General features: G+C 41.8%; 1 protein-coding gene across 1 annotated transcript in view; it reads right to left on the reverse strand.

The window, feature by feature from the left end:
- The window catches only part of LOC138114727 (multiple epidermal growth factor-like domains protein 6), a 190,323-nt gene that overhangs the window by 80,485 nt on the left and 84,542 nt on the right, over window positions 1-25,296 (reverse strand). Inside the window, exon 5 of the mRNA XM_069024526.1 lies at window positions 7,839-7,961. Coding sequence (XP_068880627.1) covers window positions 7,839-7,961 — 123 coding nt within the window. The remainder of the gene's footprint in view (window positions 1-7,838; window positions 7,962-25,296) is intronic.

The following is a 25,296-nucleotide window of genomic DNA, read 5'->3' on the forward strand; positions in this document are numbered from 1 at the left end:
ATTTTCTTCTCTTACAACAGCAATCATTGTATCTCTGTAATTGCAGAAATGATTACCTGGCTTTTAATTCACATTAGTCAGCTCCAACAATACCCTGCTTCTTTCCTTTCCTTAAAAATAAACTAATTATTGTCAATCAGCCCACTGGAATGTTAACATTCTCCATAACCTGCCTTTCAGAGGTAGTCATAAATGCAAAAAACTAGCTAATACAAACTAATCAGAGCCCTAGAAGTACCTCAAAACATATTTGTACCTCAGTCTATCATTTTTTGTCACATTATTTCCAAATATTATCTTTCATCTGGACAGTAATAGTCTTTTCATATAGTTCTATAATGCTTTTCATCCAACTGTTCACAGCTCCTGCATTAATTAAAAGCATTAAGTCCCTGAGTAGTGTGACAAATACCATAATATTTCTGAACTTTACATGTTTTCACTATCAACAGCTGATCAATAGAGATTTCTGCATCAAGTGGTTTGGACAAAGAAAACTTTCCAGGCCACTTTATTTTGCCCACGCCCAACTTTGTGCACAAACTCACAACTGCAAGACCTGGAGCTACCCACGGAGGAACCCCGGAGGGCGTGACGGTCACTGTCCCTGCACTTCCCACAAACACTCCTTTCCAAGGATAACGGCAAGCTGAGGTTTCTGCTCTGTATTTCCTTCCAGCTGGTGGAGCTGGAGGAAGCCAAGGTAGCTGGAAGCCTTGGGAAGCAATCCATGTGCCGAGTCTGTGATCAGCTGTGACGCACGGGGAGCTGCGAGCGCCATATGGACGGCACCGGCAGATGCCGCGGAGACAGGACTCTGCGTTTGCTGCTACCTGTGACATCCAGAAACAAGCTTCCCCCTTCAGATCAGTGATCAATAATTCATCTGATAACTGAAATGCAAAGGGAAAAGGTGCCAGTCTGCTGTGGGGTATGAGCAGTACCGTGCTTTTTAAAAGCTGCTGCCTTGGAACATGGCAGAAGTTGAGATGCAGGAAATGTATGACATGGTGACAAGCTGCACTACACCTAACCCTGTGTAATCCTGACACAACCTGAAAATTAAACTGCCAGTTCCATGGTTTGTTTATGCAAAAGGCTGTTATTAAAACGTTGCAGCTGAATTAAGCATTCAAAGGGAAAAATCTAGGCACCAAAAAACAAGCTCCATTGAAAAAAAGAGATTTACCAAGATTATCTGGAAATAATCATTGAGCCCTTGAAATGTAAGTGGTCCCAGTCTTCCCCAAGAGTCAAGGGCTGCAAATAAAGGTAGGATTCATTCAGCTCTTGCTTTGGAGTCTTGGATTAGGATAATAGTACCCTCGACCCAACTGCTATGCATAAAACTTCTACTTAAAAAGTGACTGAAAACTGACTCAGCCTGTTCTCAGCTCCCATCGATGAAAACGTGTATCCAGGATAAACGAGCTCAGCCTTCAATGGCAATATTCACTTTGGAGGGAGCTGTCATAACTGTGAGCCTGTCTACCCCGAGGGATGGCAGATGTGAGAAATCGGGTGGTTCAGCTCACAGCCGCCTTTGTTCGGTGTGGGAGAGAAGAGCAGGGAGACTTCAGCAACAGTCAAGCAGGAGTCAGGAAGAAACTAAACAAGGGTAATTAAAATTCAACAATAAATCAATTATCAGGGCATCAGCTGCTCTTCTCAGCCCAGACTGACACAGAACCAGGCAGGAAGTGTCTGTTCTGGCCCGAGCAATGTGTCCCTTCCCTGACTGAAGAGAAACAGACGCAAAATGCTGGGATTTGCACAGTTTAGTATTTGATGTATTTTGGTAAGATGGAAAAGGTTTGTGTGCCACCAGCATGTAGCTGAGTGTTTTATGCTCACAAGGGCTCACAAAAAGCAAGGGGACTGCCCAGACCAAGCACTGCTCTGCTGACAGCCACGGCCAACCTGGAATGAGCCCCCGAAATTCAGCTCAGGTTCCTGCCTGCTCGGGCTTGCCAGGAATCAGCACTCAGGTAATTCATTTAAAAAGTCCAATAAGCTGCAGTCAGTGTTACTATGAATCTGTTGTCATTTTTGCTACTTATCTGGAGCGCTTTTTTTGCTGTAGAACTACCAGGAACAGACAAATGCAGACAGATGACACCATGTGCCTCGGAGAGTGTAACAGCTCCGCACAGCTATTGATCCCAGCCGGATCCAACACGGCTTGGGAGAGCACAAGGGAGGTCAGAGGAACAACCTCCACCCATCATTTCTGCTCAAGAGCCAGAGAGGAATGCTTGAAACTGAGAATTTCAAAAGAATGACTTGGGAGTAGAAATAAAATTAGATTCCCCATCAAGTTTGCAAATGTAGCTATGGACGTCTCCAGCAGTTTCTGCCTGGAGCTTCTCTGCAGCCATGCACAAAAATCACACAGTTCTCCTGCCTAAATCCAACAGTCTCCAGAAAACCACAGAAGTCTGAGTGCACAATGCCAAATAGTGTTTATAATGCACAATTAATCCTTAATCTTAGTTAATACAGTTCCTTCTATGGGAGAAGTAGGGGGACCCTTCCTTTTTTTTTCTTATTACCAATTGGGATCTGAAATCAAAGCAATTATTATGCTTTTTACTCATGACTAAAAGTACTGATTTGACAGGTAGAAGCAATCATAAATAATATTTAAATTTAAAAACAAGTATTGCTTCTTGTTGAATTCACTTTTATTATCAGATATTTACCAGTATTCTGGATGTACAAACTAATGGAGAAGAAAATGTTTATTCTTCCCCCCCTGGCAGATTACTGCGGGTTTTTTATACTTTGAAACTTAAATACTTGAAATTATCTGACTTAGCTCTAAAAGCCCAAGCTGGAGTCCCAGGATACCTGAGAACAACTAACAACAGGGTTGGAAAAATCAGAAATTAGGTTTTACCTTCTCTCCTCTCACAAGTCTTTTTCTTTTGCCTGTTCTTTTTCTCTTCTTTTTAGAACTGCTGTAAAATTCCAATACCCTGAAATACCTCAGTTACCATGATGGCTCACCCAGGGTCTGCTGAGTTGTTGAGGTGGAGTTATCAGTTCCTCTCACTCCATGAGGCAGACATGAGGTGGGAAGAGTAATTCAGTTACAAATAATTAGATAATTGTGATACAATTCCTGCAACTGGACTTATTTCTTTGTCTCAAGAGAAGGCCTTGAAGTAGAAAAAGATGAAGAGGGCTGTGTGGCTTCACCTCATCTAGGGGTGCCTTCACTTGAGTGCTGTAAGATTTGAATTCAGTTGGTGTGGTACTTGTTGCACCTGGAGTATGAACTGGTACATTTTTTTCTTTTTGTAAAATATATTCTCCTTCTGTTGAAGTGTTCCTGGAAATAAGCACCTCAGTGTCACAGCCTGCCAATGATGCGTGTTGAATCAAATGCAGCTTTTAGAGTTAAGACAATGCAAAAGCATCCTGAATCCTTCCAGTAGACTCATTTCTCCTGTTCTAATAAAAATTAAATAAATGTAGTTAAAAATTCCTTGGTATTTCCCTCAAAGTGCATATCCTTCAGGTTTTATCACAGGACACGGCAGACACCTGTATATTGATTTGCTGGGCAGGGAAAACAGCCCAAATGCAGAATTAATGTTTGTTCTCTTCAGCAAAACCAGAATTGGACAAGAGTAAGTTCTATCTCAGACCTTGTTAACTTAATAAATGCTGTCACCATATTAATAAACACTTTCTTGCTCTCAGACATGTCCCTCAGTATTCCTTTTAGCCCACTATTAATTCTTCCAAGGCAACAAACAGCATTTGGAGAGTTCCCACACGCGCTGGGATCAGGCTCCAGCACTGACCCTGGTGACTCTTCCATTACTGGGGTAACCAGTGGTGGCCCTGCACAGTCACACTCCAGCTCTGGAGGCAGCTGCTCCCAAAGTCCCCCTGGCCAAGGTCAGGAAACCTGCCAGAGCTCCAAGGTTTGACCGAAACCCCTGGGGATGGGGTGACAGTGATTGCAATATCACTCTAATCAACAAAATAGGGGCTTCTTTCATCAACAGTTAATCACAGGACTTCACTTGTCTCTAAGTTCCTTCAGTTGCCTTGACAGATGAGAACACAATAATATAAATAAGAAATGACAGTTTACCAAAGAAGGTTAACATAAGGTCACGACCTTTTTCTACTTGACTTCTGCAGCTTATTCATGTGTGAAAACATGCTTTTGTAGCTGTAGCCTCAGCATCCCTTACAAATCTGGACTTGTGCCAACAACTGAGCTTTCAAATTACCATTTAAAATACCATTTAAAGTGGTATTTATGTTCAGAAAATACCATTTCTGCATTTTGCGATGCTCCAGTAGAACTGTTTCGCATTAGAATAAAATATGAAATGAGGATATCTCTGCATTTCACAGCCTATCTCACTGACATAGGCTGTCAGTGGTACCTCTGCTTCACAAACAAGGAGATATGGGACACACCCCCATCTCCTCTCCCTTCCTCAGACCAGGTTACACCTTTCTGAGCAAACCCACCCACGGCCCCTCCCCAGGCTGCCCCAGGAACACCACGGGATGCACAGGGCACAGCATCAGCCTGACAGTCCTACACCAGTAAATGTCAAATATTAATTTGTCACATTATTTGTGCAGTGATTTCAAGCCAAATCCCGTCTCATCATTCATTTCCACCAGGCACACGAGGAGCGGGAGGGAAGCAGGAGCTTTCTGTCACAATCTGTAATGCCTACACGAGGAGCTGCCAGAAGATATTTCTCTGTCACAGAAGCAAACTGAAGTTCTGAGCATGAAGGCTGGAGAGTGAAAGCTGCAGTACAACATGGAGATAATTAGTTCTGAAAGGCTAATCAGGTCACTGCTCTGGCTGGCATTTCTATGGGGATGCACATGCCTTCATCTCACCACACCTTGCCTCTGGATATGAGTATCCCGCACCAAAGTGAAGCAAGACTTTACAAACTACGTAACTCTGAATGACATATCCTGCCATAAGAACCCCCAAACAGCCAGGAAAGATCCCTACAAATAGCCAGGAAAGATCCCTATAGCCCCTGGAAGTAGGATAGACCCCACACCACGGGGTGTCCCAGGCCGTGCTGCTTGATCCCCTTCCCCATGTGGGTCCAACCAGCCACAGAACCACTCAAGAAGGGGAAAGTTTAATCAAACTTTTTTTTAATCAAACAAATATTTCTGATAGCAATAACTATTTTAAGATTATCTCACCTATTTTATGCTGTTGTCTTGTGCATATTCATGGAGTCTCGTGTCTTGTACGCACCTCTGACACCCTGGAAGGTGGAGATGTTGAGCACTGTCAGCTCATTCAAGCTGTGAAATTAGGCCTTTGGGTCTCCAAAAGAATTGTTCACAAACTCCCAGCAATGATTGATCAAAAGAGCAGTGCACTTCAGCACGTTGTTGGTTAGTGAATTTTTATCCACTTTCCCTTCCTTAGCATTCAACAGCTGTAAATGGCTAAAATAATATTTAAAAAAACCCAACAGTTATTTCCTGACATCCTTCCCTTTTGTCAGAAGGATGCTCTATTTTGTTTCTGAAAAACATGATCAATCTTTCCAGCAATAATGACTCGCTGAATAAAATCTGTGCTACTTCCATGCTGCTTTTCTAACAATACACCTTATTTGTACCTTGGCTTATAAAAAAACCCCGTACACCAATCGATCATTGCAGGCACCAGTGAAATAAAACCAACCATGAGACAAATAACGGGAGCAGAACAATAGTGCACATCTATTTAACGCCTGAGTTTAGACTAAGGGGTAACATAAAGCACAGTGATGCTATAAAGACAGAAAGAATGGAACAACCCAGAATGACAATAAGCTTTATTCCTCCAAAAAACCACTGGTTAACCTGAATGAGGAGCTGTTTTACTCCCATCTGCAAAATGACTCCTCTGAGAAAGCAGAGGCATCAATAAAGCCCCAGTTCAGTGCCACACCCTGGAAGACCTTCCAGCAGCACACAGAGGTTTGTTTGGGAGCTCACTCTTCCCTCATGTAGTAACCAACCACTAAGTTACTCATATCATAACACCTGATGGCCAGAACTTGGCTGAAATTGGCCTTCTTGCAGGCCAGTACAGCCAAATGCTCGTTGTGGTTGTCACCTCTGCAGAATTTCAGGTGTACTGAGTGACACCACCATGTTCACTTTGTTCTATGACTTGAGCGTTTCCAGTTCATTGTATGTTTCCATTTTTGCCTGAAGATTTCAAAAAATAGCTTCAAAACAGCTAATAACACATCCCCCTGCAATTCCTGGTCAGACAAAATATAGTACAAAAATCAAATACCTTAAGCTCTGTTTGAGTTTTTATTAAAGACTGTCCAAATGCTAGAATTTAAAGCGTATTGTAAGAATAGTTTTGTGCAGAAGGAACACTAATTTGGCTTACCTATTAACACAAAACTATGACTCTTGCATGCTAAGGATTAGGATGAGTAGGACTCCTGCTTTCAAAAACATTGGGGTCTGGACAACTTTTATGCACCAAAAGCATTCAGGAGTCATCAAAACACAGACCTGTGCATGGGCTCATGGGCATATTGCCAGTCACTCCCCAGGAAGAGGTAAGAGAAGCTGAGGTGAAGTAGCAGGGATCTGAATCATCCATGCTATTCCTGGGTTGAGCTCTCCAAAGGCCAAAATGAAAACACAGAGGACCATAATGAAATATTTCAATCAAAATAAAATAACCATCTACAGCTTATTTACACTCTCAAGGTAGACCTCAACTGATAGGCTGCCACAGAAAATAATTCCATTGTCTTTTAGTGAAAAAAGGAGTGCAGCCAAATAAATTATAAAGTAAGGATAAATCATATGACCACGAGCAAGAAATAGAGTGCTTTGTACAAACCTTAAGAAGGAGTCGAACAATGGTAAAATGAAATCCTGGAAGAAAGGATTGTGTGAGATACTGTGCAATGGGAAAAGCCAGAGAATACTGTTTCTTGTGAAAAGCTGATAATACAGTTCATGAAAAGCTGCCCTGAGATTAAAAAAAAATCAACACTGATGCATTTACTGCAGCACTGAAATGCAGGGGAGGTGCAACCCAGGCACACAGCAGAGCACAGCAGAGCATGTGGCAGCACATCCCCATTTCCTGTGTCAGGGGAGAGCTCAGACAGAAGGAACTGCTCTGGCCTGCACTGCAGCACACCTTGGGTACCTAACCTGGCCTCCTCCACCTTCTGCAGCATCTACTGATGCACAAAATGTAGTGACTGTAGGTCAACACCTCATCTGGGCTTGTTTACACCCACTCTGTTTACCAGTGCAAGTCTGACCATAATTCATTGTGTTCTAACGTAAGTTTTTGCATATGAACAAATTTTACCCCATAATACACTAACTAGACTTAAATCTCCCTTAGGAAAAAGACAAATGGGTTTACATAGCATGTGGTTTCAAATCCTTTTTTATTCAGTTAATCTCTAGCTGTGGAATTGTGATTGAAATGTGAAAATGTATGTGTGTCTTCTGGTAAGAACCATTTTCCTTTAGAGACAGATGAAATATTATCAAGCGTATACACTTCCTTCAGGTTTTTAAACTGATGATGGAAATCCCATAATCAGAACATGGCACAGCCAATCCAGGTTAAGTGATAACATTTTTTTCAACAAAATAAAACAAAACCCCAACCCTTTGAAGTGTTCTTACAGTTACATCTTCATAATCCAGACATGAGAAGATCTGCACTCTCGACAACTCTGAGCACACGCTCTTCAGCTGGCTCCACATAAAAGCCAGCATCTCCTTCTCCTTCCTAAGTCTGCTGATTCCTTAATAGCAGTGAGACATGGCACACAAAGCATTACCTCCACAGGATTTTCCATCTTCCCCCAGCTTCTGGCCAGCTGGACACTTGCAGTGGTAGCTGCCGATGGTGTTGCAGCAGCGGTCATGGCAGCCCCCGTTCTCCATGGTGCACTCATTCACATCTGCCAGAAGAAAGCACAAGAAACCAGTGAAGAGTGGGCACTGACCACACTGCCTGAAGATCTAAAGACAATCATGTCTGACTGATGTGAAAAAATTAGAAAGTTTCTGAGATGAAACTCAGCTCCAGACCCTGAAGCAAACCCAAGAGCAGCAACTCCCAGCTACGCTGCTGAGCCCCTCCACCCAACCAAGTTGTGCCAGGGGAGGTTTAGACTGGGTATCACAAAACATTTCTTCATTGAAAGGATTGCCAAGCATTGAAAGGGTGCCCAGGGAAGTGGTGGAGACACCATCCCTAGAGGGATTTAAAAGACAAATATCATAGAATCATTACAGCTGGAGAACACCTCTAAGATCTTTGAGCCCACCACCATTAGTGGATGTGGCATTTGGGGACATGCTTTAGTGGTGGGCTTGGCAGTGCTGGGTTAATGGCTGGACTCAATGGTCTTAAAGGTCTTTACAATCTAAATGGTTCTCTGATTCTAAGAGTTGCAAGGGTGGGATTTTCCTCCTCCCCTTCTGCACAAGCTGAGTGCAGAGCCCACCTGGCTCTGGCTACAGGCTCTACCCTGCTTGCCAACTTCCACCTCTGGGCAGTGACATCAGGAACAACCTCTGTACACTCATTCCAGCAGCCTCACTTGGGTGTAAAGTTGCTTTTAGAAGCAGTGGCAGAGATGAAAAATCTCTGAAAGATGGCAGGATTTAATATCAATTACAGTCCTCCTTTCTGTCAGGTGCTGGTATCTACACACCTCACTTATTCACCTTGTAAGCTGGTGTTTTCTTGCATGCAAAATAGAACTTTACACATTACAGATGAAGAACATTAAAGAACTAAATGAAAAAAATAAATAAGTGAATAGACAGCCATTGGCAGAGAAAAATCAAGAGCAAAGATGTTCACTTATATATCTACTTAAATACCCTACATAAGAAATTTCAAAGAAATATGATAGGAACCATCAGGCCAGCAGTACTGCTCTGCTGAGCAGGAACAGAGACAACAGACCGTGTGGAAGTGATTTCCAAAACAGAAAATTTGCTCAAGGGCGATGGTAAATGTAACAAACCCAGCAGGTATTTGCTGCACTGATTCCATGCACGCTGGAACTCGGGAAATGCCTTCTCACTCACTTTGCTCTCTGAAGTGTTGATGACCAACTCACACCCAATCCAGCAGTGCCAGGGCAGGCAGGGATGGACCTGTGTGAGAATAATGGGCTCCGGGGGGCTTGGCTTCAATTTTTGGGCTCATCTCTTGATCTGGCTTGGTGGCACAGACAGGGCTGAGGAGACACAACATCTCCTCCAAGCCCAGGCTGAGGGTGCAGATGACAGATCTGACAGGCCTTTGGCACTGGGAGGGATCTCATATTGCTTTTAGGTGAGACAGCAGGGAAGTCAGGAGGAGGAGGATTAAGCAGCAGAAGACAAGCATCATCATGGCTGTAAAAACCCCAGGCAGTTACTCTGTATTAGTGGCACGCCTTGTTCCCAAGGGGGAAATGAGGCTTTTAAAAAAGCCATTTAATTAGATTTAATTAGTTTGTAAAGAAAAATTTAAAAAAACGAATTTCACATTCATACAAGAGAGGTGAGGGCCTTTCAACTGTAACCCTTCGGTGTTAAAGACTAAGACTGACCAAGGTTTGTTAGTTCTTCGATGAGCTCGAGCTTCACTTGACTGGCTCATTTCTGATCCTGGCTAAAAGCCACAGGTTAAAAGAAATTTTTGAGGACATTTCAGACTATTAAAAACCTAAAAGAAAAGTGTATCATGAAACACCAACTTTTGCTAAAGTGTAGCTGAAGAGGCACAAACCCACTAAAACCATCTCGTGTCTCTACAGCTTTAGATTCAATGCAACGATCAACAAAATGATAGTTTCTTTGTCCTCAGTGAAACTGGAAAACACTGGCAAGGCTATAAAAAATAAAATAGAATTCAGTTATCTCAGAGCTACACAACAAACCAAATCCTAACTCGCGTGAAGCCAAGAAGGCTCTTCTCGATTTCACGGGAATGCAATTTAAACAGAAACTTTTCCCCGAGAAAAACACACCCCCCCCCCCCGCTCCTCTCCAAAAACAAACGGCACCAAAATAAGAACGAGCGTCTGCTCGCTTCTCCTCGGCTGAGACAGGGAGAACATATGACAAGCGACAGATTTTGGATGTGTTCCTCCAAGCACTGGGAGGAGGCACGCGAGCGCTCGGCGCCGCGCGGAGCGCGACAAGCGCGGCCCTTCCGAGGGATCCACTCCGCTCCCCCCCAGCCTGCAGACATCTTGATGTGCCTCGTGGTAATAAACAGTAATGAGCCACATAATGACCCAGCTCCACAGCTTCGACTTCTATTTATACTAACAGGATTGAAAAGTAATAAAATCTCCTTGCTCTTTTGATTTCATTTTTTTTAAAAACAAAATGAAGGGAAGAATTACTTTATTCTTTAGCACCCACAATGCTACACGGCCTCCTGGGGTAAAATATTGACTGGGTGAGGTGGTCTAGGATATACAGCCCAATTTATTAACACCAATGGCTGTATTTTGAACCAAAATATTGGAACAAAACCTTTCCAGCTGAGGAGCTAATCATTATCCCCTTGATTTCACCAGGGTATAATCCATTCGGAAGTGTACAGTGCTGTTGCATGCTAATATATAGGAAGTTTCTCCTTTGATTGCAGAGTGTTCCTGTCAGCAATTAGAAATCTCTTCCTTCCTCGTTCAGCATAAAATGCTGTGGTCCAGCTACAAAAGTATTGGTGCTGTATGACTGAAAACCTCATTTTCTCCTTCTTCTAACTCCCCCTTCTTAATGCTCTGTCCAGGATTTCCTTGTCTCTGCCTTAAAACTCATTTTTGTCTCTCGATGAAATGTTTTCATGCATTTCCTTGCTGCTTTTTACACCAGAAACCCACCACCTTCTTCTATTATACTCAAAAAACCTGACTTTCCATCTCCATGTGTCTTTAAAACAAACACCTTATTTAAAGCTAATCATCGTAAAATAAACTATGATTTAATTTCTGAGTTAAGACAGCAAAACAAGCTTTTTTGATACATTTTTATTAGAAAGCAATCACATTCGAAGGAATACACTGACTAGGTATGAATCTCACCAGTTTTAGCCTTAATGCTACAAAAATTTGCTCTCTAAGCATCTGCATCCTTTGCTGTCCTGTCTCCTGTTCAAGACCTTCTCCATGGCCTGCTCTCTGCCAAGTTGTTTTCTGCAACTCCATAATAAAGGTCAGATGTTGCCTCAGTCCAAAGAAGCACAAAAATAAATGATCTGAATGTGAAGCAATAAAGAATGTGTTTTACATTTGTAAAAGGCTGGGTCATGGAGCTTTTACAAGCTACCATCAGCTGCTCCATATTCCTAAAACAGAGTAGTCAGGATTTAAAAATCTGATTACAGCTTTGCCACCGAAAAAAGAAAGAAAGAAAAAAAAAGAAGTAAAATAAACCAAACAAAAACAATTCTGTCAAATGATAAATTTCTGTCTGCTTTCCATATTCAATGTCACTCAAGGTTGCAAATATATTTTGCCTTTTGAACAGTGAGATGTGTGAGAAAATGACAGAAAATTTCTGACATGTAACAAGTCTGCCACGTTAGGTCTGACTAAAGTTCAATGTTATCAAGCCTATCAATCCATCTGTAATGACATGCTGTAGGCACTTCAAAAAAAAATAAATGTGATGTTTGCTACTGCAATGTTTCACGTTTATTTATAGAGCCAATGTTGCAACACAAAAACATTATCCATGGGACATACTGGATGTGAGCCTTCAATCTTGCCATGGGAAAAATAATTGAAAACACCTTTCATCTAGATTAACTTGATATTAACTATATATATGATCTGTCTAGCACACGTGGGGAAAAATAAAATTCCACAATATATTTTAAATTCAGTAGTATGCTAAAATAGGGATTGTGGACATGTGCCCATGTCCCACACTCCCTGCACACTTGGAATCATAGAACAGAACTACATGAAAAGGTGTCTTTTCTCCGAAAATCTTATAAAATACTTGATATGGAAGGAAACATGCCTTTTTTTCAGGAAGCAGACCACCTCTGCCCAATTAATCCTGCCTAGGAGCTACATGCTAAATGGAGAAGGACAATTCCAATCCTTCACGTCGCTCTTCTTCTTTAATGCTATTCCCAGTCTGAAAACACCACCCACCCTCAGCTCCAAGGAAAACAACCCTTCACCAAGCTTTTATGAAAATGTAGGTGATTTCAGATTTCCTACAAATAAATGAAAGCTTTATATAAAAGCAGACACTGGACAAAGTGGTTTTCATTGGTAATTCCAGTTTGAAATCAAACAGCAGTGACCTGCCCTATCACCAGCTCTCAAATGAAGAAAGCAGTTGAAGAAAAATCAGTGTGAAAAGCAGAAATATATATTGGCATTGGGGCAGAAATCTCCTCTCCACACCTCTCCACTGAGTTGCCGGTGAGGGCTGCAGCTCTGCAGGGTCTCCACCTGGAGCTCAATTCAGCACCTTTAAAATCCAGTGAGGGATTAAGCCTGCCCTGAGCACAGGACTGGCCAGATCTGGGGAAGGAGAAACACCTGCACCGAGCAGGGGCTCAGTTCTGCAGCAGGCAAACCATGAAGTGAAACATCATTTAATTTTGGCAACAGTTTGTATGTTTAGATGAGGGGAGCACAGCAGTTAACTCACTGCCTGCAGGTTGTTATTTTTATCTTCCCCATACAAGTTTATGCAATATTCATTAATATAAAGACTAATTTTTAAGATAACAAAAGGAATCTCATAACTGCCACCTAGTATTTAAAACCCATTTTCCCAGGTTTCTGTGTTTATCAGCTGTATATGAGCAACAACTTTATTTCCTTAAGGCAGCTACGTGCCAAGTTGCCATTTGGGTGCCCAGCTTTGGGGCTAACCCGTGCTCTGACCCGTGAGCCACTGACTCCAGTCCGTGTCAGAGCTCCCTGGACCCGTAATAAATCACTGAAGTGCAATAAAATCTGTAAAATCATTCTCCCACTGTTCCTGCAATCCTGCCTGAACAAAGCCCACCAGCACAGAGCGAGGAGGTGATCTGGATTAGTTTAAAAGCATTAGGGTAACACACCCTGCTTCAATCAGGAGGCACAGGAACCACAACACAGTTATTTTAGAGGCAAGACAGCATTTCATTAATAACACTTGGGACCTTCTCCTGAAGACTACGATGAAGATGGGCTGATTTCAGGAATCTAAATGTTAAATACCTCTAAGAAAGCAATTTGATTCCTCTCTCTAACAGGCACTGGCAGCTTATATTGACTTTTATAGCAATTTAGAGACATCAATTCCTAACTCAGAAAACATAAATGCTGTTGGGTAAAACAAAAACCAAACCAAACCCTCATAATGGTTAGAATCAAAGTCTAAATACAGTTTATCATGTGCACCTGAAATGCTCCTATATGTGTCCTTTAATAAATCTGAGTGCCTGGCACACAAAGGTGTAGTACTGTAACTATCCTACAATTTGTTTTTATAAGGAGGTATTATAGACAAGTGTCTGCAAATCACAATGCACATTTGACAATTTCTCATATACTGATCTAAATTATTTGATTCAATTTTTTAAAAATGCTGAAGATCCAAAGAATAAGTACCTCATGAAGTTTTACACACTGAGTTGTTTTTTTTTTTTTAATTACAGCTCAGATGGTCTGCAACCAAAACCATATGTCTAAGAAAATCCCGAAACCTGAGAAAAGTTGATTTGTACTTTAAAGGCCACTCATTGCTACAATGCAACACAGTTCACACAAGCACACATGCACATACATCATATCAACACCACACAAATATAATGTAATGATCAAATACACTGGACAGGCTGCCAGGCACAACACTCACACCCCAAAGAGTGCATTTGTCTTTTTCTTGGTTTCCTGCAAAAAGCTTTGCAGCAGTTGTCTTTGAGCAGTAATTGTCTCTAAAACATAAATTACATACATCACTTCCAGCACTAACCATAAATTATCCGCCTGAATAGCAAACAAAGCTGCTCATTCTGATAGTCAGCGCAGCCCGGGTATTGATTAAGCACTCTCAATGCTTTATTAGGTTTTCTTCCCCCACAAAGTCAATACCAGGATGAATATTTCTTCTTGGGCTGTTATGAAGTATCGTACATCTGAGTCATTATTAACAAGCGCCTGATTAGTGGAGCTTATTGGAGAGTTTGGCACAGGCTCCAGGAACGTCACCTCCCAGCAAACACCCCATCACTGCCACTGTCTCTGCTGGCAGCTGTGGTCCTTGTGCTTCCACAAGTTATCACCTCCTTTTTTCAATTTTTTTTTTTTTTTAATTAAAAAAATTACTGCTGCACTCATTCCTCTTCCATCTCCATGCCACATTCCTACATGCAGAGAACATCCGTCACATAACGAGTACGTGCACGGCCCCTGTTCCCCAGGGATGTGGGGCTCTGCCATGGTTTGCTTTCTTTCGTTACTGTGGCACTAAAAAATTTCATTTAATTCAACTTAGATGCAAAACCAAAAGCAAACAAAGATCCTTATTAAACATACTTAGCTAGCATTCATTTCTCCTTATTAAAATCATCATCTGAAGAAAAAAAAACACACACATTCACCAATCATTTGCACTTGCTTGGATTAAGAACAACTTCTTTGAAGTCAGAATAAAATCCTGTAGGGGGAAAATACAAGCTCAAAGTTTAAATAAGTGAAACCACAAGGTCTCAAAGCCCAAGATGCTGGCACATGCTGCTGTCTTAGACTGGACCTGTAGCTCATCTTGTACCACTACAGAGAACACTCTGTACCTGCTGCAGGTACAGAGATGGCCCCTTCCACCCCAAGCTCTCCTACACCACAGAACAGACTCAGTTCTGACATTGGCATTTAAAAGTCCTGTTAAAATCTCTTCCCCTGGTTATGGCAGTCCTCCATAACCATATACATGTCTGCTCACTTTTAAAAATTTTTCTTCCTCTTTTTATTCTTAACGTCCTGCACATTGATGACATTTTGCAACAACGACTTCCAAAATCAAACTGTTACGTGAAAAAACACCAGCTTTGATTTCTTTTGATCTCTCTTTAAAATTCTCTACCAAGCAGGAACTATTTCCTAGAAGTGAAATGCAGGACCTAAATCATGCCCGAAGCTTTCCTCTGTTCACTAACCGGAACAACTAAACCGAGAGGTGGAGAGAAGAGAAAGTCTATCACAGTACAATGAAATCCTGTAATGGTACTCATTTTTAAACTGTGTTTTCCCAGACAAGGTATGAATAATGCAACCAAACACCCCAGAACATCTGAATAAAGCAACACCAGCCTAGCAGATGCTAATTGGCAGCAATTGGCGCTGATTGTGGAGTGAGGCTGGAGCTGTGATTACAAACAGAGCTGATGCAGCCAGCCCAAACCTCAAGTACTGCTGCTGCAATTAAAGATATTTTATCAAATTAGACAAGTGTTTGCCTTTCCCTGCTATGATGGTTATGAGCAAAACATAAAAGAAAGCCTGGCTGGCTGTACGGCACCTTCTCCACATCAGAGCTCTGCCGAGATGGGTTTCTTTCCGCTTTGACTTTTTATGCCACAAAATGGAACCCTTTTAGAAAGAATTCAGGGCTCTGCAGTAACATCCTTAAAAGCCCTTGCTTTTGTCTACAAGTGCTTTTGCCCTAAAAATGCAGTCTCTTTGCAGCGTAGCTGACTTCCAGCACCGACAAGTGCTGGTTATGCACACTCAAACACAGAAAGGCTTTGAACTTTCCAAGTCTGATTTCACAATATAAACCCTTAGTATTTCTGCAGGCAGGTAAACATTCTTCAAACATTTCCAAGGCAGTGACTATCAGTGAGGCTTCAGGACTCTTAGCAACTGGACTGATGTTTTGAGTGCAAAACCCCAAGCACAAAGCCACGGTTGACTCCAGCCAAGCCAAGTCCTGGTGCCCAAAGCAGAGGTCACAAAATGCACCTTGAACTCCAGACATCCTTGCACCCTGCTGCCTTCTGCTCTCCTGAGAGAGGAAGACAGTAAACCACTTGGTCATGAACTAAGGCTGGCTCTTTGCTAGTATTTCCTATTATCCCCAACTCTCCTCTCCCGCTTCTGGATCTCAAGAAAATTTACATGAACTTCTGCCTTTTCTCCAGCTTCCTGTAAACACCTATAAATCAGGTCAGCAGAATTGAATTGAAAAAGGATATAGAAAAAAACCCCAATGTGCTGGGTCATTTTTAAAAGCTTAGCATTTACAGTCATTAAGTTTTACAGATCTCCATGAGAACCAAAAAATCAAGGCTATGCAGCCGAAACAGCTGGAGAGTGACACCCAGTGTCATCTAGAAGTGTAAATAACCTGAAGATACCCATGGGTTAGCCAGTGCCAGCATCTTCAGGACCAAACACAAGCTCAGAGACCACAGCACTGACATCAAAAAGGAACAGCAAGGAAGCAAAGGCAGCACTTTGTGTATTCTGCTCAACCTGTACTTTTAAGGGATTTATGGTGTCAGGTCTTATGAAGAGCACTGCAGTGATCCAACACAGCAATAACAAAACCAGAGATAAAGATAGATGTGTACGTTGGTGATGCCTTTGAGGCTCCCCAGGATGAAAGGTGAATGAACAATTTCAAACAGAACTAAATGCTTGTTCCAGGTAAAACCTGTCAGGATGGGTCAGATTGTAACAATTTAGTGGTGGCATACCACGTGCAACGTGGGGTGTTTAGAAGCTCTGCTATAGTATTACTCAAAAATCTGTGTACAGCAGCAATCTGAGTTTGTGACAGCAGGAGTGTGAGAGGATGAGCTCGAGCCAGCAGGATGCAGGAATAGGGAACCGAGCGCTGCAAGAACGGCCTATCTGGAAATCAGCTCCCACACACCCAGGGAAAGGACACAAATCACAGCTTTAGCTTCTGGCTGCAGAAAAGACAACAAAGGAAAGTCCTGTTGTAAGTGTAGAATAAAGTACGTGCTTATTCCAGCTTTGTCTCTGTCTTTATTGTGTCCTCAGAAGAACTCATCAATCTGGGCAAGCGAACTTTTGTCTACACCTGTGGAATATATGCCTCAAATCCAGGGGTGTCCTTGTGTCCACTGCAACACTGTGGGAAAGGGACACCCGAAGCACTCCACAGCCAATTCTGCTACTTCAATCCACTTCAATCCACACCAGGGCAGCTCTCCCCTGGTCCAAACCAGTCCCTGATGTCATGGGTACAGTCCCTGATGCAGCAGGTGGCCAGGACTGCAGGTGCTGAGTGACAGTGCTGCCACGGGGAAACCCTCAGAAGAGAAACGTCAAACCCCTCTCCTGGCCACAGGCCCCAGTGCAGGACCAAAGCCCCAAGCCCAGAAGTTGCTGCTTAACCTACAAACAGGCTGAGTGTTACAGCAGTATGGTCTGAGCAAGCTGACAAATTAGGCAGCTTAAATCTCAGGGCATTCCTATTGTAATAAGCCAGTTCCTTATAAACTATGCTTTTTCATAATATAATTAACCCCAGCACTAAGCATGTGAGCAAATGAGTTCATTTTTCACACGAATAATGAAAACCTTTTTTTTCTTTTTTTCTCTTTTCTTTTCCCAAACCATTATGAACAGAAATGAATGTAAAAAATTTCTCAGCAGAGAAAGGATGATGTGTGCTGGCTTCTAGTTTAGAACAGGAATTAATTATGGAGATTTAAATGGAAGCTCCTATTTTCTTTTCTTATTTTTCTTAATAGTTGTCCTTGCCAGTCTAAACCAAACCTTTGCTCATCATCAGATCTAGCCTGGGATTAGATCCAACAGCCTCTGCTATGGCCTGAAATGGGTTAAATATTTCTTCTTTCCTATATCCTCCTGAATATTCTCTCCCATCTTTTGTTTTCCATTTCTAGAAGATCTTTCTAGCAGTTCTGTGGGCAGAATTACTCACTGCCCTGACAAAAATCCTGTGCTAACTTTAACTGTAAACTCGCTCCACTTCCTACTACAGAAAATAACGTTTCTGTCATCATTCCCTTCGTGGCTGAAACACAACCACACAACCAGGTCACTCGTTTACAAGAGACACAAATGGGAACTGGTTATTCAGTTTACACAGGCAGAAGTGTAAAAGGCACAGTCACTGTGCCTTCCAGTAACTGATCTTGTGTGTCAAGGGCAAAGCAACCCATGGGAACAAAAAGAGAAAAGATTAAATCTTCATCAGTTTTAATTTGTAAAGAAACCCAAGGGAAGTCATTATTCCCAGAAACTCCATAGCCTAATTTGTCTTCCCAATTCTTCCAACTTCTCTGACACCAATGGGTGCTCGTTAACTATTGCTTGCTGTGATTGGTGCTTACTGTCCCTGCTGAAAGGGAGTCCTTTGAAAAGGCAGAGAGGGCATTTAGTGCTGAACAGGAGCTAAACATTGCAGAGAGGTCTGAGTCCTCCTCATCAGAAACAGCAGCCAGGTGAGCATCCTTTCACTGAAAGGGAATTCCCACTAAGGAATTCAACCAGGGCACTTAAACTTGAATATGGAGTTACATCAAGCTTGAAAAAAGAGGGATGTACAAACCATTAACTCTCATGCAGATTTCACCAGTGACAAGCTCAAAGCACAGAATTGAAGAAACAGGATTTTCCCTTTCCACTTAAATTAACAATGAGTAGCTGAGCGCAGCTGTGGTTTCTCAGGGCCTTTCCCAGCAGAGCAGCACAGAACCCTCCTTTAAAACAAATCAATCTGGCCCAGTGTGGTGGGGCAAGGCAGACACTCTGCAGAAGGAGCAATGTGGCATCCAGTTCCCTCAGCCTGACACCAGCATTTGAACCTGGGACCTTCCCTGCTCTGTTCACACATGTGCTCACCACGTGTAGCTGCTGCCTGAGCACAGGGAGCAGGCTCAGCTTCACAGCCTGGGAATTCTGCTCATAAAAATATGGGATCCCAAGGTTTTTCCAACAGACCAGTGTCAAAGGTGATCACAGGCAGAAATTAGAGGGCTGAAATTGTTAATCCTGCATGGCTGAAATTAATTCATACCACAGCAGGAAGAGTCAGTTTCATGTAACCCAAACTTCACGTTCTGGTTCCCAACACAAACTACATTTGCCATTTAAATCCCTTTGGATGTCAGGCATCTGGTCTTGATGGAGAGCCACACCTATTTTTTTCAGGGGGTATAACCAAAGAGAAATTTGCATTTGCGTTTTCAGCGAGACATCAGCGTCTCATCAGTTTAAATAATTTCAAATTTACAAGTTACTACATCATTTGGTCTTTTTATACACGAACATTTTACACCTTAAAACATGCTCTGCCTCTCTCCCTGCAAACAGCTGACATATATTTTCATGTTCCTCACCATTAACAAAGTGTGCGCCATAATAGAATATTACATCACACCACGCTCCTGTACAATTGTTTGGTTTAGGATAACAAACTCTGATTTTTTTGAGCAACACTAAGGTCAAAGTATTAAATTTCAATCTCTTGAACAGAACATGCATTAGAAATAAACTTGAAGTTTTAAAGATCTATTGAAAATGCTCAAAAAATTGGAAACAGACAGCAAAAGGCAAACACTACTAGGGGGAGAAAAATTCAAACAGGGCCAGAAGGCTGTGTAAAAATAAATACATATCCAGCTCACACTTGTGTGCAGCACACGTAACACGGACAAAGACAAGTATATTCCACAGACGTGTGTATTGTTTGGAGTCTGAGTCCTATTTTCAGAAGAGAGAGGAAGTAAATCAATAAGTGTGTTTGCCTTGATCTTTAGCTCACTCTTACAGACCACTCAGAGCATCTCATTTAACCAAAGCTCTTCAAACCCAGCACTGCCAGCTCTTCAGCTGGTGGAAAAACAGTTGTACAACGCACATCAGAGGAATCCAAGGCTGAACAGCCTGGCCTGAGCACTGATTAAAACCAAGATCTTTTCTTGCTATATGCATAAAACCCCCCTAAACCTGAGCAACAAGGCAGGACAGCAGCCGCAGGTCGATGCCAGTTCACGGCTCAGGTTTCCACATTCGGAATTTCACCCTTCAGTTCCAACCAAGAAAATTAATTCCTCACATTCAAGCCAGGCTAATTACTTTTTTTTGCATGGGAGAAACAGCCAAATTCACTGTGACGCACAAAGGGGAAGTGTGATCTATGAGCAAAGTACATCCACCACAACATTACGGATGGTTCTGGAAATGCAGCCAGAAACAGACGTCGCTCCCAACATTGCCGCTGTTGCCAACAGTTACCACCTAATGCTGTCTGAGAGACTGCAGTGATTTCATGTTCAAAGGGAAAGGCAGAGCCTCTGCCTCCTCCGATCCCACGCTGCCGTTACTGCTGGCAACGGGGAGTTTTAACAACTGGAGGATATTCCTGGAGAAGGCAGCGATCGCCTTCCCCACATGGGATGCGGCCCCTGCGTGTGCGTCCCCGGGTTACTCAAAAAAACAACAAACCACCCCAAAACCCTGAGGCTTGGCCTGAAGTTTTCTGCTGAAGGAATGAATGCAGCAAGGCCATAAGCTGTTCTTCAATTACAGGATACTTTAGTTATCAATTTCACTTTTTCTGTCCACGCTGCACGGCCTCTTTGGCCCACCTAGGAGCTTAAAAGGATTCATTTTACTAGATATTTATACTTCCTAATTTTACTAAATATTCATCTCTCTTCTCCAGGATACCTGCATTATGACCATTAACAAACAGTGAAAAGTGCTGATAACATGTGAATATTTCTCTGTATTTATTTTTTTAAACACAGGAAAGGGGTGAATGGTGGCCAACACAGGTAATGGTAAAACCTGGTCATTACACCACTAGAGCAAAAGACCAGAGGTTCAAAGATGGGAGAGGAGGAAGTGAATAGCTTAACTTAACAGGCAAACTTTGACAGAACATAAAGCTAAGAAGGATAATTTGTTAATATTAGAAAACCTAAAATTATTAATGGGAATTGTTAAGATTCTTGAGCATCCAGCCATGCCATACCCCTCTGAAATACACGTTTTAAAACGCAGCTCCAATTCCTTACATCTTTGTCTTTTTAGGGATCACTTCCTGAAATTCCTTTTGTGCATTATCAAAGAGACAGCTTTTCCAGGAAGAAATCAGTTGGTTTGGGAGAAGAGCAACAAATCTTCTTAGGCCGAGATTTAGGCTGTGTTCTTAACTGCTCCCCTAAGCCTGCAACCCAGAGAGGCAAAATTCCACTGTAAAATAGACCTCAAGCTTAACTTACAAGAATCTGCTTCATCTTCAGGTGAAAGGTGCAAAATACTTCTAAATTTTTTTTTCCCTTATTTCTTCCTTTCCCATCACCTCGACAGTCCCATGCTTCCAATTAAATTAAAAACCAGACCAGTGTAGTTTTGTGGGGTTTTCCCCTCCCATGATAAAGTATAATTATGAGATGGGGGGATAAAATTACAAATTCCACCAAGGTCATTAATGTACAAAATGCAAATTGTCTCCCATTTGTCAAAGACCCTGGGGAAGTCTAGAGATAATTGAAATGATAGATGAACAGAGGAGACTAACTGCTAATGGTCTGTATATCAATGAATCAATGTCACATTTATGAAGGGCTTTGGGAAATTATTCTAAATACTTCATCTACAACAGCTGAAGTTTAGCGTACTTTTTACTTTTTAATGCTGAAAAATTAATGAAAAAGTTCAGTTTATAGTTACACAAGTGTAAACCTGGGGTAATTAAAGGTGGATGGCAAGAACTTAAAGTGCTACTGATGTTTGTGCCAGATTATTACCAAAGTTCTCAGTTACCAGGGATTATGGTATAAAAGCAATATATATTTCAGAGATAATCAAATATAGGACCAGCCCTCACCCTCAAAGCATTTAAACTCAGCTATTTCCCTCTGCAACTCATTTTCTTCAGAATGTGGATAAACTGAAAAATCAAGGAGTATACTTACCACTGATTGCAGTGCTTTCCTATTTTCCTGGTATTTTCAATCACAAACTGAACTGCTCAGAGCAGGGGCTGTTTTCAGATGTATTTATGGGGCACTGACCAAACAAGAACAGGGAACAGACAGAGGAAAAAAACAAAATATTTCCTTTTCACACAAAAAGTGAAGCAAATCCTGCAGGTATAACTTCGGTACAGTTTCACAGAAAAGAGTATTTCCACTTCAGAAGAGAAAAAGCTAAAAACCAGTAGATTTTACAAAACCAGTAATTCCCTCTGCAGAGCCCTCTCCCAGCTGTGATCTGGCCAGGCGACATTAGTAAGAGCCAGTGAGGAGGAGACATAAACAAAAAAATAAAATTTCAACATTAAGATGTCATTTTGGTTGAATCTGTAAATAGTTTGGTGAGGTGAGTCAGTTTAGAGGATTTCTTCTGTTATTATGATTATTAATACATTTATTATTCTTTTCTCCTGCTTTTCTTCCCACACACCAGGAAACTTTGGATGAAGGGAAGCCAGGACAACTGCAGGCTTCTTTTGTGAAAAAAATAAAAATCTTTCTCTAGCAAAAAATGCATCACACCCCGTTTAAGAGGCAGTTTACACTGCAACAGGTACGATCACTACAAAATCACATGAGTTAAACCCTTTTCAGTCCCAGTCTCACTAAACAAAATCACATGGAGTGGACTGGGAAAAGAGGTGAGTTTTATGAAGTATCTGTAGGATTGAGAGAGATCTATTTCATCTGGAAATAGCACCACGATTGCTTGGCTTGTGGAAACATGAACTAATCCAGAAACGAACGTGAACATCCAGAACATCTGATTTCACCAGAATCTGAATGAAATGGTCCTGTCTGAAACACAGAACTGCTCCTCCTGCTCCAGGATTTGGCACATGAAACAAGAAGGGAACAAGGCTCTCAGGCAAACAGCACCGAGAGGAAACTTCACTGCTGTCCGAGGAAAGGTAACACGCACACATTGCAGGTAAAATGATCACACTACATTTTCTGGTCATTACAACCACAAATATTTATAAAAATAATTAAGAAGTCCCATCAAGCTGCTGAAAAAACGAAGAGGAACGTCCACGTGTTGAAACCAGCATTCTCAATTATACAATGTCACTAAGGATGGTGGAGATGTGGAGTAGCTTTTAAACCCAGCAGTGTAACAGCTCACCTTAGCTAAATGAATGTGTATTTGTCTCCTTTTATCTATTGTTAGATATCTCCCAAGAGATATCTGCTTGGAGGGCAGCAGGAGTGCTCCCTCTCCAAGGCCTCCGAGCTGCCCTTCCTGCCCCGCAGCCTCCCCTGCGCTCCCCAAATCTTTCCCCCAAGAAAGAGGCACAGAGAGCAGAGGGAAAAAAGGTCCCCACCAAAGAGCAAAAGCTACACCGAAGAAATAAAGCTGAGCTTTACAGAAATCCTTTACTCGCCCGTGAAGGTGGATATCAAGGGCTTTCTCTGAGCATCTCGGTTTTGCTGCTCTCCATCTCTGCTGGACTCCCACCTGGGGTTTCACAGAGATGCTAAAGGAGCAAACCCCTGGCCTTCATGGATTTTCAGGGGACGGTTGGCTCTCCATCACTGTGGGCCCTGGTGCCATGTAACCCAAAAAGGGCTGTCAGTAATTTCACCTCGCAGGTGTGCCAGGGGGTGAAGTGCAGCCCCTCTCTGTTGCTGTCACAGCTTCCTAAGCAACCAATTAACAGAACATTCAATTCCTCCATTTGCTGAAGCACATTTGTTCTGCTAGATTTTAATTTTTTCAATGAGTGAAATAGGAGTTAAGACAATTCATGTGAGTTAACGATACAGTGCAAGTTAACTGATGGGTTATTCTGCACCAGGAGCTGGCTCTTTGCAGGGAACAATTTGCACGCAGCCTTTCAGGGCCATAATTATTTGCAATACCAGAGTCTCAGCACACTCTTCCCTTTTTTATTTTTTGCTGTTTTACAGATGTGTCACTCTCACAGTACTAAGTGGAAACAGATTACCTGCCACTGATTACCCAACACATCCACAGAGGAAGGTGGGGGAAGCGTCTCTCCAGTGACAAGTTTTGATTTGTGGATTAAATTCCCCTCTTAATTGAGCCATGCTTCTTCTGCTAACAAATTCTTGTGGAAACCCCAGGATAAATTTACCTCTTTGTAGAGTAACTTTTCCTCACGTCACGTCCTCCCCTTTCTTTCTCCTTATTTCATTAAGATTTTGAGCTACACATACAAACCCTTCATCTCAAACACTCATTATGGAAATACTGCAAACCCCGAAGATGTCACAGTCGTTTCTTTTACAGCTTTTCTTTTTGTAGGCGACATTCATATTGCAGAATAATTTAGACAGTAATTTAATCACAGGGTTTAGAGGTCCAGCAAATGTTACATTTACATAATGTCAGTCTTTCAGCAGATAATTTGGTCCTTTGCATGTGTTAAAAGACGACATCGCTTGTTAAGTTTATGTTAGTACGTTTAACCCAGCAGATGAATGGCTGGTCCCTTAACATGCCACATATCTCTAATTTTCCTAAGGATGATTAGAAAATTTTATTTAGAGTAAATTCATGAGCACCATCATTCCACTGGAGTGACAAATCAAAAAGATTATTAAATCTCAGGGTCCAGAAGTCTCCATAAAATGGTCATAAAGTCCTTGCAACACAGTAAATGCCAATTTTTTCCTTCTATAAGTACTTCACTAGTCAATATATTGCTTCTGCCTCCTTTGAGTATGTGACTGAAGTTATTGAAGTGTGCCTCATTAGTTTCGTAATATTCTCCTAAGGACATATGGGTATTTTGTAGTTTGGAAATGTACTGTTCTTTGTCTTGTCAAATGCTGCTAAAGAGAATGAAACAGGATATAAGAAATGTGATTCAGTTTTGGCGTGCCAATGCTACTATCCTGGACATCCAAAAGATAAAATAAAAGGTGGTAAATCATCATTACTCGAAGAGAAATAGCATGTCTGTACAAGTGATTTTCCAAAAGCACTACTGTGTATTTAAACTTAGAAGAATAACAACCTAGGCAAGCATCTCAGGAGCCTTAACACTGAATACTTACATTTAATACTGTATTTCTGCATTTTTATTTTGAAGTTACACGTTATATCCTCGCTACCTAACACGTAAATTGAAATCTCTCTTTTAATTTAAACTTGTACAATGTCAGGATTTACAGCAGAAAAACACCTGTTGCATCATCTGGCCAGCCCATGCCACTGTAGGGTATTCCCTTATTTCCCACTGCCTCACTTGTCTGGTTTTAAATGCACTGTAGCCAACCACAGACCAAATCAATAAGCCAAAATCTACACCAAGAGCCGG

This window comes from Aphelocoma coerulescens, chromosome 9, assembly GCF_041296385.1.
Source record: "Aphelocoma coerulescens isolate FSJ_1873_10779 chromosome 9, UR_Acoe_1.0, whole genome shotgun sequence".
Classification (NCBI taxonomy): Eukaryota; Metazoa; Chordata; class Aves; order Passeriformes; family Corvidae; genus Aphelocoma; species Aphelocoma coerulescens.